This window comes from Rhinolophus hipposideros (assembly GCF_964194185.1).
Source record: "Rhinolophus hipposideros genome assembly, chromosome: 4".
Classification (NCBI taxonomy): Eukaryota; Metazoa; Chordata; class Mammalia; order Chiroptera; family Rhinolophidae; genus Rhinolophus; species Rhinolophus hipposideros.
In genome coordinates this window covers 30516652-30531219 of record NC_138050.1, presented here as the reverse complement: position 1 = coordinate 30531219, position 14568 = coordinate 30516652, and the positions used below count along the sequence as shown (strand labels likewise).

General features: G+C 34.2%; 1 protein-coding gene across 10 annotated transcripts in view; it reads right to left on the bottom strand.

Annotated features, from left to right (window-relative positions):
• Positions 1-4803: 4803 nt before the first annotated feature.
• Positions 4804-14568, bottom strand: part of CFAP96 (cilia and flagella associated protein 96) — a 30894-nt gene continuing 21129 nt past the window's right edge. For 6 of the 10 annotated variants that reach the window (XM_081046072.1, XM_081046068.1, XM_081046071.1 and 3 more), the window contains exons 7-8: positions 7701-7870; positions 4804-6295 (exon numbers count right to left, since the gene is read on the bottom strand). In XM_081046072.1, coding sequence (XP_080902198.1) covers positions 6247-6295; positions 7701-7870 — 219 coding nt within the window. In that variant the 3' untranslated portion in view covers positions 4804-6246. The remainder of the gene's footprint in view (positions 6296-7700; positions 7871-14568) is intronic. The other 4 variants (XM_081046073.1, XM_081046067.1, XM_081046074.1 and 1 more) reach the window with 2 other exon arrangements.

Below are 14568 nucleotides of genomic sequence, written 5' to 3'. Positions count from 1 at the left end.
TATAATTAGAGAGCATTCTCTCTACAATTAATCTTTTTAAATATATTGAGACTTGTTTTAATGCTCAGTATATACAGTCTGCCATGGTTAATATTTCATGTGAACTTGAAGAAAATGTATATTCTGCTGTTGTTGGCTGAAGTGTTCATCAATGTCAACTAAACAGGTAAAGTGGTTGACATTGTTGATCAAATATTCTATATCCTTACTGATCTTCTTTCTACTTGTTCTAACAATTACTGACAGAGGAATAGATAGGATTTTTTTCCTTGTCGTACGACTTTAACTATATTTTCCAGAGCATTGTCTTATTTATGGTGCTAGCTCATATTTATAATTCTGATAGATATCCTTTAGAAGCTAAGGAAGGTTCTTCCTAATCCTCACATCCTAAAAGGTTTTAAATGGAAAGGATGTTTAATTTTATCAAATGACTTCTTACCATATATGGGGGGAACATATATTTTTATCCATTTTAATATATTACTAAAGTTAATTATAAGAATAGATTCACTAATGTCAAGCTATTTTAGCATAGAATAATAAATCTTATTTTATGTTCTTTTAAAATGTGGATTCCATTAGCTAGTCTTTGAGTTGGGATTTTTTTAATGAGTTAGGAATATTATTTGCCCTATTATGTTATCCTTGTCCAGTTATGTTAGCCTCATAAATCGAAACTCTTTTCATATTTTCCTATGATGAAGACAATTTAAATAACACAAGATTTCTCTTTTGAAGATTTGATAGAATTTAGCTCCTTAATAATCCAGACACAGTATTTTTTGCTACTAGGTTTCACTATTATTTCCATTTTTTCTACCCTTATTGGTCTATTCATGTTTTTAGTCCTTGTTGAGTTACTTCTGGTAACATTTTTTTTCATTTAATTTTCAAATGTGTTTAATATAGGATGGTACATATTTTAACTACTGCCATGTCTGTGGTTAAATCTATTTCTTACTCATAATATAGTGTATTCTCTCTTTTGGTGAGGAGGGCTTTTGAAAACACCAATTCTAAGTTTTTCAGTCTACTTTTCAATTGGTTTGTTGTTTTTCTCTCTTTTTGAATTAAGTATCCTATTTTATTTTCAATCTTTTTCAAATATTAACATAAGCATATAAGCCTACACATTTTCCATCTTATTATTAATTCTTCAGCTTTGGATTTTATTATGTATTAATCTCAGTTTTGAGCAGAAATTGGAAAGTTAGCAAGACAATGAAAGGCATAGGGTATTCCAGGAAAGGAAAACTGCATGGGAGCCATCATAATAGCTCAAAATAACATGACACATTCAAGGAATTACAAATAATTCAAGGTAATGGTGAAAGATGACTAAATATGGCCACCACGGTACAATTCATTCATTCAATCAACAAAGATTTACTGAGTGCCTACATAATGTGACAAGCACTATGCCATGTGCTAACAACCATAAACAAAATAGATATTGTCTTATGGTACTTACAATCTCAGACGTGACAGGAGCATTAATAAATATTATAAATGTAAACTTAAAGGCTGCTATTTGAGCACATAACACCGGGACCTAACCTCATCTCAAAGATCAGGAAGGCCTTCCTTAAGGAAGAATATTTTAGAAGAGATCTGAAATTCAAGTTGGAGTTAGTAAGGTAAGATGACAATGGATGCTGGGAAAAGTTCCAAGCAATAGAAAATGGACAAATCCCTCCCAGGAAAGAGATAGCATTTGTCTCATTTTAAAAAGTGAAGTAACTCTACCCTAGTGGAATATAAAGAGCAAGGGAGAGTAGTAAGAAGTGAAGCTGAAGGAAGAGAAAGGAGCCAAGTCTTGAAGAGCCTTTTAACCCTGGTATGAATTTTGCTTTTCTTTTAAGGACAATGGAAACCCACACTGAAGGGTTTTTAAGTTAGTGAAGTAGTGGATTTAATGGTAAAAGACGATTTCTGAATAATTTCAAAATGTGTTTTAAGTTACTTGATATTTGGATGTACCATTAGCTGAGATAGGGGATAATTCATGAAGAGCTAATTTAAGAGGCAAAATTATAGATTCCATTTTGGATGAATTACATTTGAGCTATGTATGTGACATTTTTAAAAAGAAAAGATGTCTTGCAGGCAGTTATAAATAGAATTATGATTCAGGATAATGTTTTAAGCTGGAGGTATGTTTTATAGGTAATAGTTGAAAACACAGAAATAAGTTTGAAGAGAGTCTCTAAAGATTTTAGATTGCATTAATATGAATATTATATATTAAAAAGGGAAATGAAAGTTCTTATGTAGTCTGAAATGATCAGACCATACAAAAATAGTACATTCAATCTAAGCCTCATCCTTTTGAAAGGAGACATATTATTACTCTGTAGGAAAGGATTGAGTGGTGACGGAATTGAAAAATATGTCATAAGAAATAAACACCCAAAGACGTTACCTTTAAAGAGTTGTCGTGTGTAAAAGCATCAATTTTTTCCTATATGTCTCTAAGTAATAGAAAAAGAACTAATGAGTCAAAACTTTAAGGAGACAGATTACAATTCTATATAACATTTTCCAAACTGCTGGTTTAAGATTACCACTGCCATCACCCTGGTCTAAGCAGCCACCAAATCTTTTCTATTACAGTGGCTTCCCGTTTCCACTCTTACCCTCCCTATAGCCAATAGTCCAAATATCAACCAAAGGAATCTTGTGAAATGTAAATAGTTAATATGGCATGCCTGGCCTCAAAACTTTCAACGCCATCTCATAACACTCCAAACAAAACCCAAAATCTTGACTCTATAGACCCTCAGGATTTAGCTCTTGTATATTTCTTAGTCTCCTAACATCCTCTACCTTTCTCAAAATGCTGTAGTTATCTTGGGCTTTTTATTGTTGCAGAGTTTAAACACACTCCCATTGTTCTCTATCTCCTTATCCTGCATTATTTTCTTGAGAGCACTTGTCTTTACCCGATGTTATGCACTGTATTCCTAAACAAACAGGAGGCAGAGATTTTGTCTATTTGACTTAGAGCTTCATCCTAGTACCCAGGATCATGTCTGGAACATGGCAGGCACTCAATATTTGTTAAATGAATGCTACATGAAGAAGCTGTCGTCACACTGGAGTGTACAGGCACAGTTTGGACATTCACTCGGTAGGAATGTTATGAAGAGTTTTAAGCATCAAATTAGACAGGTGAGATTGAGGTCCCTTCCTAACTAAACTGTAATGATTACATATTGCTTTATGAAGAGTTTTGGAAATATATATAAATTTGGGAATAATATCTCTCTACCTGTCTTCCACAGTGACGAGCCTGAGCCTCTTGATAAGGTGTAGGGAGGAATAAATTGGAAACAGTCTTTCTTCCTGTCAACTAACTTGTACTCTATACTTGATTTCCTATGGATAAATAACTTCCAACTTCCTCTGCTCTCTAATTCTGATAAAGACTACAGAGTGAATAATGTAACTTGAAACCATTTAAGAAGGATCACTGTTGCTATGAAAATTGAGGAAGTAGTCTGGGAACAAAATGTAATAATAGGTAGTTAAAAGCAGCCACACTCCCGGGCCTTCTCACTGTTGGCTGTGCTACATTGGATCAGTTACTTAACCTTTCTCTGCCTCCATTTCTTCATTTGTTAAAAGGAGATTAAGTGATTAGTAAATATAAACATATTAATATGTAAACCCTATGGAAAGGGTACATAATAAACCTGGCACATAATAAACACGTTTAAGTACTGGCTATTAATTCATTTTTGACATTTCAAACAAAGTACCATGATAAAATACGGTTATAACTGATAAAAATTCAAATTAACAAATTACCTTACACTGTATTTACAACAACTTAATTGATGGATAATGATTGATCTAATTTTTTAAAGTTTTACATATAATTTTTTTCAGCTTATGAAACATTTTTAATTTGGTCTCCATGATAATTCGAACAGGAAGTTCTCAAGAACTTACGTGATTTGCTCCAACTTACACAGCCTGGCTTATTATTCTTAAAGCATGTTCCAGAATATTAACGTACAAAGGAGCAGGTAGTCTATGAAGAAAAGATTTCCAAAAACATGATAAGCAACTGATTAACTTTCCTCCAGTTCCTCTTGGAGTTTCTTGTTGCTCTAAGTCTCTCTTCAAGTTAAGCCTCTCCTTCATAATCAGGTTAACATCCTCAATCTTTGTTTCAATTTTGAACCTTAAATAGATGTGGTTGGATGGTTAGCAGCAGAGAATAACAGCTGCTCAGCAAGCTTATTTCTTCCATTATTCACTGAGGTGGAAGCAGAAACTTACTGAATTCATACAGGCATCATAAGAGGACAGTAGATAACCAGATGCCTGAGTTGTCAAAAGATAAGATGCCACTGTCCATTAACTCTTAACTCCTCATGTCTGGGTCTGGGGGGAAAAACTGTTTCACAGGAAGCTACCTAATGTTGTACTGTTGTATTTTCAAAATTAAAGGAAGAGACAATAGTTGTAAGAAGACAATCAATGGGCATCATACATAGTTTGACCCCCGAAAATCAAGTATGTGTGTGTGTGCCTCTATTACTGATTATTTCAAAAATCTTAATTTTTCTACATGTTTCACTATTCCTATTACTGGTTTCTGCATTTCCTTTTCTATAACTTGACAGAATGCATTTATGTAAACTCTAGATAAGCTCTGCCAATTGTCACACTACGTATACTCTTCAGTAAGGCAGTAGATGTGTGTCCCCATCTGTGAATATTATGTGAAGTGTGTATTGCTATGAAAGGCACATCAATAAAAATTAATTATAGCTAACAGAAGACAGAGGTGAAAATGAGCAATTAGATTTTAATGAAATCTGAAAATATAAACCTCTTATCTCAAAAGAATGCATATATAAGGCGTTTGGGGTAGCATTTATCAATGTATAAATATGTGAATTTTATTCATTTATGTGCATTGGTAAAACCACTCCTATTCTGAAGACAAATGTGTTCCCCCTTTGAGTTACATTATACCCTTAATATTCTTTTAGAAAAAAAGTAAACAGTTGAGGCATGAAAAATATATATATGTGTATATACATATATGTATATATACACACATTTATATATATGCAAAATCTGACAATAGTAAAACTTCCCTGCACCATCTGCAATTCCTTTAAAAGCCAGGTGCACACCTGGGTTGACACAGTCACCCCCATTGAAAAAAAAATGGGTCCAAAAGAAGAATATTGCAGCCTCTATACATTCTGCTTTCCAGCTCCGAGAAGCCTAGAATGGCAGAGGGACAAATCCTAAGAAAACACCACGAATCAAAATAACTTCCCCACTACATTATATTAACAGATATTAGAAATTTCTCTTTTTAATACAAGCGCCACCACCCTCTACCCCAATTAAATGAGGACTAATGACAGAGGCCACACTATGAATTATAGTAATGTATTTAAATTGTATATTTTAACAACAGATAGTTTTAAAAGTGATAGGGTGAGTGAAGAAGAGAGAACTTGGGAGTAAGAGGGTAACAACTCGGGGAGATGGTCCAGGAGCGGCAGCTTTCCACAGCTACAGAAGAGCAAGAGAGGACACCAAAGATAAACTGCACCCACCACGTAACTTGGTAATGTTTTATGAGATACTTAACTAAAAGTGCATTCCCCATTCTCCCTTCCCCCATGTCATCCTGGGCTGCATTAGTTAATCAGATGCTTTAAAGAGGCCATAAATAGAAGGCACTATACCTCGTAAATTGAGACATTTGCCTCACAGTATAATGCGTGTATACGTGAATCTATGCCGTATGAATGATCAATATTCATCTTTGATGTTAAGAACGCTTTAACAGGCTATGGCCCTTGGATAGCTATCCAATTTTCAAATACCTCCAAGAAGAAACAATAAATTAAGAACTTACCGTATACTTTCTATCCCTCCAGCCCCGACATCTACCAACCCTGCAATTTTTTAACATTAGGAGGAAAAGCTCTCAAATAATAGACTACACTCAAGATTTCACAAAATTTCTAAACATTATACTCTCCTCAGAAACACAGATCAACAATCACCTGTGAAATTATTAGCAAATGTCATTTATTCATTAAGTAATAGTACTAAAACTAGGAAGAGTATTAGAATGGCAGGCTTAAATTTCTTTTAAATTCTTGAGCTATCTGTTCCACAACATCTTTTATTTTTTCAAATAATTAGCACTTGATAATGCATTACTGGTAGTCAAGATCTAGATAGCTATTTGTCTTCCAGATGCTAATAGGACTGTAATGAAGCAGTCTTGTAGTTCTTCATATTTAGTGACCTAAAATTAAAAAATAAATGCTCATTTAATTTTACAGGTGCGGGTAATATATCTGCACATTCTTGTAAAAAAATGTTTTACAATAAAAAAATTAACAATCCAAAACCAAATTTTCTCATCAAATCAAAAAATTTCACTTAACCTAAGTCAGATATACTTTAAAAATGGAATTTAAGAAGTAAAAATTGGTTTATGGGATCAATTTTAAATACTACCTCCCAGAGGTTTATTAGGTTTAAAATTAGGGTAAAAAGAGTGAAAACTTGATTTAGGATAATATTTGTGATAATATAAAAAGAAAGAGATTTCAATAAACTCAAAATTACTAAATAGAAGATAAACTTTTGATTCTTCAAAAAAGCAAGCAGCTACTTTTTTTTTTTCCTCTGTCCAAACATATATTCTAGTGCATCATAGGACTTTCGTAGCAATGTTCTCTGGATAAAAAAAAAAAAAAAATCACAGAAAACCACCCCCAGATTATAAGTCCTATAGACAACAGTTAAATTACATAAGTAATGAAGGAACTCTTACTTATGTGATCTAATAATAATGGTATTATAAACACTGTCCACAAGTGACAAAGATGTACTACTATTTTTATAAAAGAATGTGAATTTGGTGTGCTTTACCTAATCCATTGTATGATTACACTGAAGTTAGAAATATGTAAATTAGTTTAATTGGAGTTAACATTTTTTCAATGAATAGACAGAAAGGTAATCAAATGAATTCTTCCGCTTATTTATGATTTTGCGCGCACACACACACACACACACACACACACAAAACGATGAATTGTCCTTTTCTAATTTCTGTTCTGACCTCCTGAGAACTTCTTTTCAGTTTTGAGAGTGCTCAAAACCTGGGCAAAATTGAAGTTTTACCATACTTTAATAATATACTTTTTCTCAAAGTATTATAAAATGATGTTAACAGCATTAACAAAAATATTTCCTGTTTTCATAAAAGATTATTTCAAAATTAAAGATAGAAATCATAAGTGACACTAGGATTCCTTTTAATTACTGAGAGACTGGAGCCCTTCAACAAGGGTCAAAACTCTCTTTGAGAAACAGACAATGTTAACATGTATTGCTGACTGAACTATAAATATCTAAGTACTCTCAAACGACTCACAATATGGTGGTAGAGATTTGCTTTAAAAAATGATGAACAGAATAGTTTGATAGAGATAAATTCAGCTTTTTCAATCGGGAATTTCAGAAGATGGGAAAGAACTTCTACAAGGGAGGGTAGGTATATGGAAGGAGCTGAGATTTCTAAAGTCACCCAAATTTGTTATTTTAAAAAATATGTGTAAATAAAAGATATTATTTTGAAGAAATCTAAAAGTTGAAAACAATTTTTCTTGATTTATGACCTAAATGTAACATGTTATTACCTTTTGATGTTCAAAGTCATTATACTTTCAATTGGTCTGCTTTTTGGTCCACCTGGTGGGTGGAAAATCTTAACATCTTTACTGGAAGTTCGACTTGTCAATTTAGCCACATAAGGGTCAGCAGAATGTGAAGGGTAAGGTTCAAATGTTCCTGCCTTCATTCCACCAGCCTACAAATAAAAATGAGACAATTTTACACGGTTTTGTAAAATGCTCCTAAAAAATTAGATTTTGAAAACGTTCATACATTTGTTTATTGTCCATGAAGCTGGTTTTATATTTAAATAAAGTTGTCTACACTATTTAATTCAAATACCAGCAAAGAGTCTTCCTATCACCAATGTTATGGGATTAAGACACTGTTATTCTAAAAGTTCTCTATTAAAATGCAAATGTTTATAGGAAGTTAATATTCCAAACTATTGCCAAGCATTAATACTTTAGTGAAAGTTTATCAGGTCAAACTATCATCTAGTTAGGGGGTGAGCCCATTATTGAGGGAATGAGACACAGGGCACATATATTTTGATAGAGAAAGATATTAAGGCTTGGAACCAGAGGATGGGAGAAAAGGCCAAGGATAAGATTGGTCCAACAGGGAGCTTGGCATAACATGAGTTTACTAAACATCAATCAGTGATGGGGAAGATATTTTTAAAAAAATATACATTTACTTATAGTCTATTAAGAGAAGTCAGTCAAAATATTTTTGACCTATACACAAAACAGACAAATATTTGCTTTGACTTCTTAAACTGATTTGTCATGATTTTAATTTTTATATTATATATAGTTACCAAAAAAGCTCTGCAGAATCGTAATAACCCTTTTACTTAGGAATCCTTTCTCTTATAATACCTAGGCCAAATATACATGAAAATTCAATTCATTTGAAAGATATGGTTGCAAATGTTCAAGTTTTCTAGGTTGAGGACACATAGATTATTATCTTGAAGAGCAAGAAATAATTAAGAAAAAAAACTAAAGTAAAATAAATTCATTAACAAATGTAAAAGCAAAATGGATGAATTAAAAATACAAAAATTATATTTGGTAAATATACTAATATACCAGATGATGCCGTTAAAAATAAAATAAATAGATAAATCTATATTATAACTAAGAATATGGAAGAAGTGGAGGAAACCCATACATATATGGAATACCAAAAATATAAATATTATTTTTGTAAATCTCTATATTAATAAACTTGAAAACCTGAATAAAATGATTTTCAAGGAAAATATAAATGTCAAAATTGTCTCAAAAAGAGATAGAAAACCTATGGAAAACAGGCACCATACAAGGAAGTAAGCCCAGAACATTCCCTATGATAATTCTTTCAAGTTTTCAAGGAATAGGTGTTTCTAGTGTTATTTAAACTGTTACAGAACACAGGAAAAGAAGGAAATCTTCCTGATTGTTTTAAGATGCTAGCATCTACTTATACCAAAATAGAATAAAAAATACAAAAACAAAAAGTACAGACCAGTCAAATTAAAATTATCAATGCAAAAATACTTAACAAAATATTAACAAATAAAACACAGTATTACACTTAAAGATTAATACAACATGGCCAACTAGGACTCATTCCAAGAAATCTATAATTATTATTCACCTAATAACAAGTCAAAGGGAGAAAAGAAAGAGAAAAAAAAGATGGTCTAAATAGATACACCAAAACAGTCAATATAATTCTATCTACATTCTTGATTTATCCCTATTTTTGATATCTATAAAACTGAAACAGTAAGTTTATACCAATTAAACTCAAGATTAAGGCAAGGACAGCCACTATTGTTAGCCTAAGCAATAGGATATGTGTAGTCACACAACAGCCTAGCCAACTGTCCCCCTGTGTCTTTCCTTAAGGAAAGAAGAGTCTGTAAGACTGTGCCTTTCTGGGACTCTGTTCCATCCTTGTGTTTACACCTTATGTCTCTCTGTCTGGTCCCGAAAAGATGGTTTGCAGCCAAAGACAGGTAAGATATCTCACGGGAGATACAACCTAAGCCAGGCGGAACCGAGTGGGGACCCCCCCCCCCAATGAGCTGCCTTAGATTTGTATGGGAAAGGGCCTTGCCTCCCCTTCCCCCTGCCTGGGAAAGTCTGTTGCCGGCTCTGGCTTTTCCCTGGCACCTGTTTGTGAGAGAAGTCATGAGGACAACAAAGATCAGTTCTCTCCACTTATCTCTACAGAGCTGTTACAATATGAAAGACTTGACCTTGAGAAAGTACATACCTTGGGTAAGACATCATGGGACCTTGTGCTTCGGCTGTTTACAGACAAAGGGTGATTGGAATAAACATTTTTCTGCTATGATGTGTGAGTCTCACAGACCGTGTAAGAAACAATGCTACTTTCTTGTATTTGTATACCTATCAATAAAAACCTTCAGTCAGCCTTATTCTGGGCTCCAGTCCTCTGAGACTGAGAGACCCCTGGCCTTCTGAGAGATTTAACTGCATTAAGTCTCTGTTTCTTTCTTTCTTAAAAACTTAACCCAAACCGCCCCTTCTCGCACCTTTACTGCCCTTGTTGCGCTGGACGCGACAGATATGAGCATGATATAAGAGATATAAACATTGGGAAGGAGGGGGCAAAATTATTTGCAGATAATATAATCATATTATAAGAATCAACAGAATACCCACTAGAACATAAGCAAGTTTAATGAAGTAGCCAGTTATTTAAAAATATCAGATATTTTATAAAGAAAAATAATGAGGGGAAATACGATGGGAATAAAAACTGTTAAAGAGAGCCTTAGAATAAAGGTAAGATGTATAAACCTATGTGAAGTAAAATATAAAATTCTATAAGGCAAATAAAAGTTTTAATAAGTAGTTTATTTCTAGATCAGAAGATTCAAATTATACATATGTGACTACATCTAAAAATCTAAAGATTTAACCTTATAGCAAAATATCAAAAGTCTTTTTCCCCAGAACTTTACAAATAATGCCAAAGTTCTAGAGAATAGATACAGAACAGCCAATATTTTTATAGAATAACAGGAAGAGACTAGATAACCCAATATTAAAATGTAATAGTAATAATTAAAAGTAATTCGATAGTGGTAGAAATAAACAAACATCAGTCCAATAGAAAGGAAATTCAGGAAAAAAAAACTCAAAAAATGGGAATTTTGATTTAATGAGTCAAAGCAGTGGTGTTAAAAATTATTCTATCAGTAAGATTATGAACAATTGGTTTTTTAAAAAGTATCAGTTTTACTGAAGTCTAATTCCTGTACAATAAACTGCACCCATTTAAAGTTTACAATTCTGAGTTTTGACAGGTGTCTACATCCATGAAATCATGAACACAATCAAGATATAGAACACATCCTTCCCCCAAAGTTTCCTCCTGCACTAAAAACTGGATTTTGAAAAAGATAAAAACAAGATGCCAGAAACACGGCAGCATGAGGGGTGCTCCTTGAAATGTCCCCTGGAAATTACAACAAATTGAAGAGCTATAATTCAACAAAAGATTCCCTATGCAACACACAAACACGTCTGAGAGATCTACGCGTTGAAACATCTGAAGGTAGGCTAATAGGAGCAAACATTGGAGAAGGGAAGGAGGAAGTGCAGAGACAGGGGCCATGGGTCGCAGCCTGGAGCTCAATGAGTTCTGGGAGAGGGGAGAATTGAGACTGCAGGTGGACTCTCTGTGGCCCCAGTAACCCTGCCTGAGGGATCAGCATGTAATGGGGCTGAACCCAGCAATCAGGGCAGAGAGCTTGGGGCAAAAACTGAATATAGAAGAGTGACAATAGGACTCAAAGAGCTCTCATTGCCAGGCAGAAAAACAAAGCCACAGAGCCTGACCACCTCCTGCCAATCTCACAGAGCTTGCTACCCCCCAAAATGGTAGCAGTGTCAGATTAAAGAGCAAAATATTTAAAGCCCTGAGAATTGGAGAGACATTTCTTGAGCAGCGAATGCAAGGTGTGGCTAATCTCAGTGACACCAGAGGAGCTACAGGGGCAAGACAGCTGTGGTCTGGCAGTTGCCATTGCTCAGAGGAGAGCAGAGTACCTGCCACCTCTCCCAGCCCATCCTGCTCCCACCTTTCCCAGCTGATGGCAGCAGGCGCACCCAGGGCTGCTGAGGCACAAAGCTCTGCATCTGGCTGCAGGGATAGCACTGGGATTTCAGAGGCTCCAAATCCCATCACCCACCACATCTTCCCATGGGGGTGGTGCCCTGATACCAAGGCAAATGTGTCACAGAGAAGAAGCCCACCTCCCCAGGAAATCTACCACAACATAAGAAGCCTGAACAGCTCAAGAGAAAATAAAACACTCCAGCACAACCTACTGGAAGGCAAAAGAAAGACCTCTGCATATCAACCTGCTGTCACTCCCATAAAAGCCCAAGAGGAGAAATAATCAAGTAATCGCCATGAATAACCAAGGTAACAAGGCAATCAGAAAAAAAATTTAAAAATCTCATGGAAATCACATGGAAATATGTGACTTAAATGACAGAGAATTGAAGATTGCAGTTCTGAAAAAACTCAATGAGATGCAAGAAAACTCAGGCAGTTTAATGAACTCAGAAATAAAACAATGAACAAAATTAATATTTTACCAAAGAGATAAAAATTTTAAAAAGAACTAAATAGAAATTCTGGAGCTGAATAACTCAGTAAAAAAGATAAAGAATGAAATAGCCAGTTTAGGAAACAAAGCTGACTAAATGGAGGAAAGAATTAGTGATATCAAAGATAGAAACCTGGAAATTATGCAAATAGAAGAAGAAAGAGACTTTAGAGTTAAAAGAAATGCAAGAACTCTACAAGAACTACCTGATTCCGTCAGAAAGAGCAACATAAGAATAATGGGCATACCAGGAGGAGAAAAGAGAGAGAAGGGCACAGAGAGTCTATTCAAACAAATAGTAGACGAGAACTTCTCAAATCTATGGAAAGAACTTGATCCTTGAATCCAAGAAGCACACAGAACACCGATTTACCTCATTCCTAACAGACCTTCTCCAAGGCACATTATATTGAAGCTGACAAAAATTATATGACAAAGAAAGAATTCTCAAGGCAGCCAGGGAAAAGAAGGCTATGTCCTACAAAGCAAAGTCCATTAGATTATCATCAGACTTTTCAGCAGAAACTCTATAAGCCAGGAGGGAGTGGAATCAAATATTCAAACTATAAAGAGAGAAATTACCAGCCAAAAATAATATATCCAGCAAAGTTATCCTTTAGATATGAAGGAAGAATAAAGACCTTTCCAGATATACAGAAGCTGAGGGAATTTTGCAACATGAGGCCTGCATTAGAGGAAATACTAAAAGAGGCTATTTGACCTGAAACAAAAAGATAAGAGAATAAAAACCATTTAGGTATACTAAATGGTTTACTAACATTTAGTAACATTGGTTTACTAGCAGGATTACTGACAGACAAAAAGTAGGAAATGGCAACCCCTACATAGAATAGGATACTATACGATTAAACATAACACACAGGGTAAAGAAGATAAAAACAAGGAAAAGAGAAGAAGACAATTTGTTACTGCAACTCAGAACACAAGTCACAGCGAACATAGAGATAATTTGTGACAATAAAAACATAAAAGGGGAGAGAATAAAGGTCTGAATTTGCAGAGAGGAATGGAGATAAGAAGCATGTTTAAGAAAAAGCATTACTGTACATATAAAACTTTCTTTTACATAAACTTAATGGTAACAACTCAAAAAAAAAGAAAAAGAACATCCAGAACTGAGACATAACAAAAAAGAAGAAACAGGAAGTACCACCAAACTAAAATAATAGACAGAAACAAAAAGGCAAAGAAACAATGAAGACACTGAGCTATCAGAAAAACATAAAATACAATGGCTATAGGAAAGCCTCATACATCAATAATCACCCTGAATGTAAATGGACTAAACTCACCAATAAAAAGGCACAGAGAAGCATATTGGATCAAAAAACAAAACCCAACCATATGCTGCCTCTAAGAGACACATCTCAGCTACAAGGATAATATAGACTCAAAGTGAAAGGGGGGAAAACGATACTCCAAGCAAATGGCATCCAGAGAAAATCAGGTGTATTCGTACTCATATCCGATGAAACAGACTTCAGGATAAAAAAGTAACAAGAGACAAAGATAGACATTTCATAATGATAAGGGCAACAGTACAATAAGAAGACATAACACTTATCAACATATATGCTCTCAATCAGAGAGCATCAAAATATATAAAGCAACTACTAACAGAACTAAAGGGAGAAACTGACAAAAACACAATTATAGTAGGGGACCTAAACATGCCACTGGCAACTATGGATAGATCATCCAAACAGAAAAGCAATAAGGAAATATCAGTCTTAAATGACACATTAGACCAGACTATACTGGTGCACATGGAACATTCTCAAGGATAGATCATAAGTTTGGACACAAAGCCAGCCTCAGCAAATTTAAGATTGAAATCATAGCAACCATATTCTCAGAACACAGGGCTTTGAAACTGGAGATCAATTACAAAAAGCAAGCAGGAAGAAACACATATACTTGGAGATTAAACAACATGCTATTAAAGAACGAATGGGTCAAAGAAGAAATAAGAGGAGATAGCAAAAGATACATAGCAACAAGTGAGAATAAAAATACATACTATCAAAATTATTGAGATGCAGCAAAAGCAATATTGAGAGGGAAATTCATATCATTACAGGCCTATCTCAAGAAAAATTCCAAATAAACAATCGAACATTACATCTTAAAATACTAGAAAAAGAACAAAGGAAACCCAAAGTCAGCAGAAGGAAGAAAAGAATAAAAATCAGAGCAAAACTAAATGAAGTAGAAAACAAAAAGGCAATAGA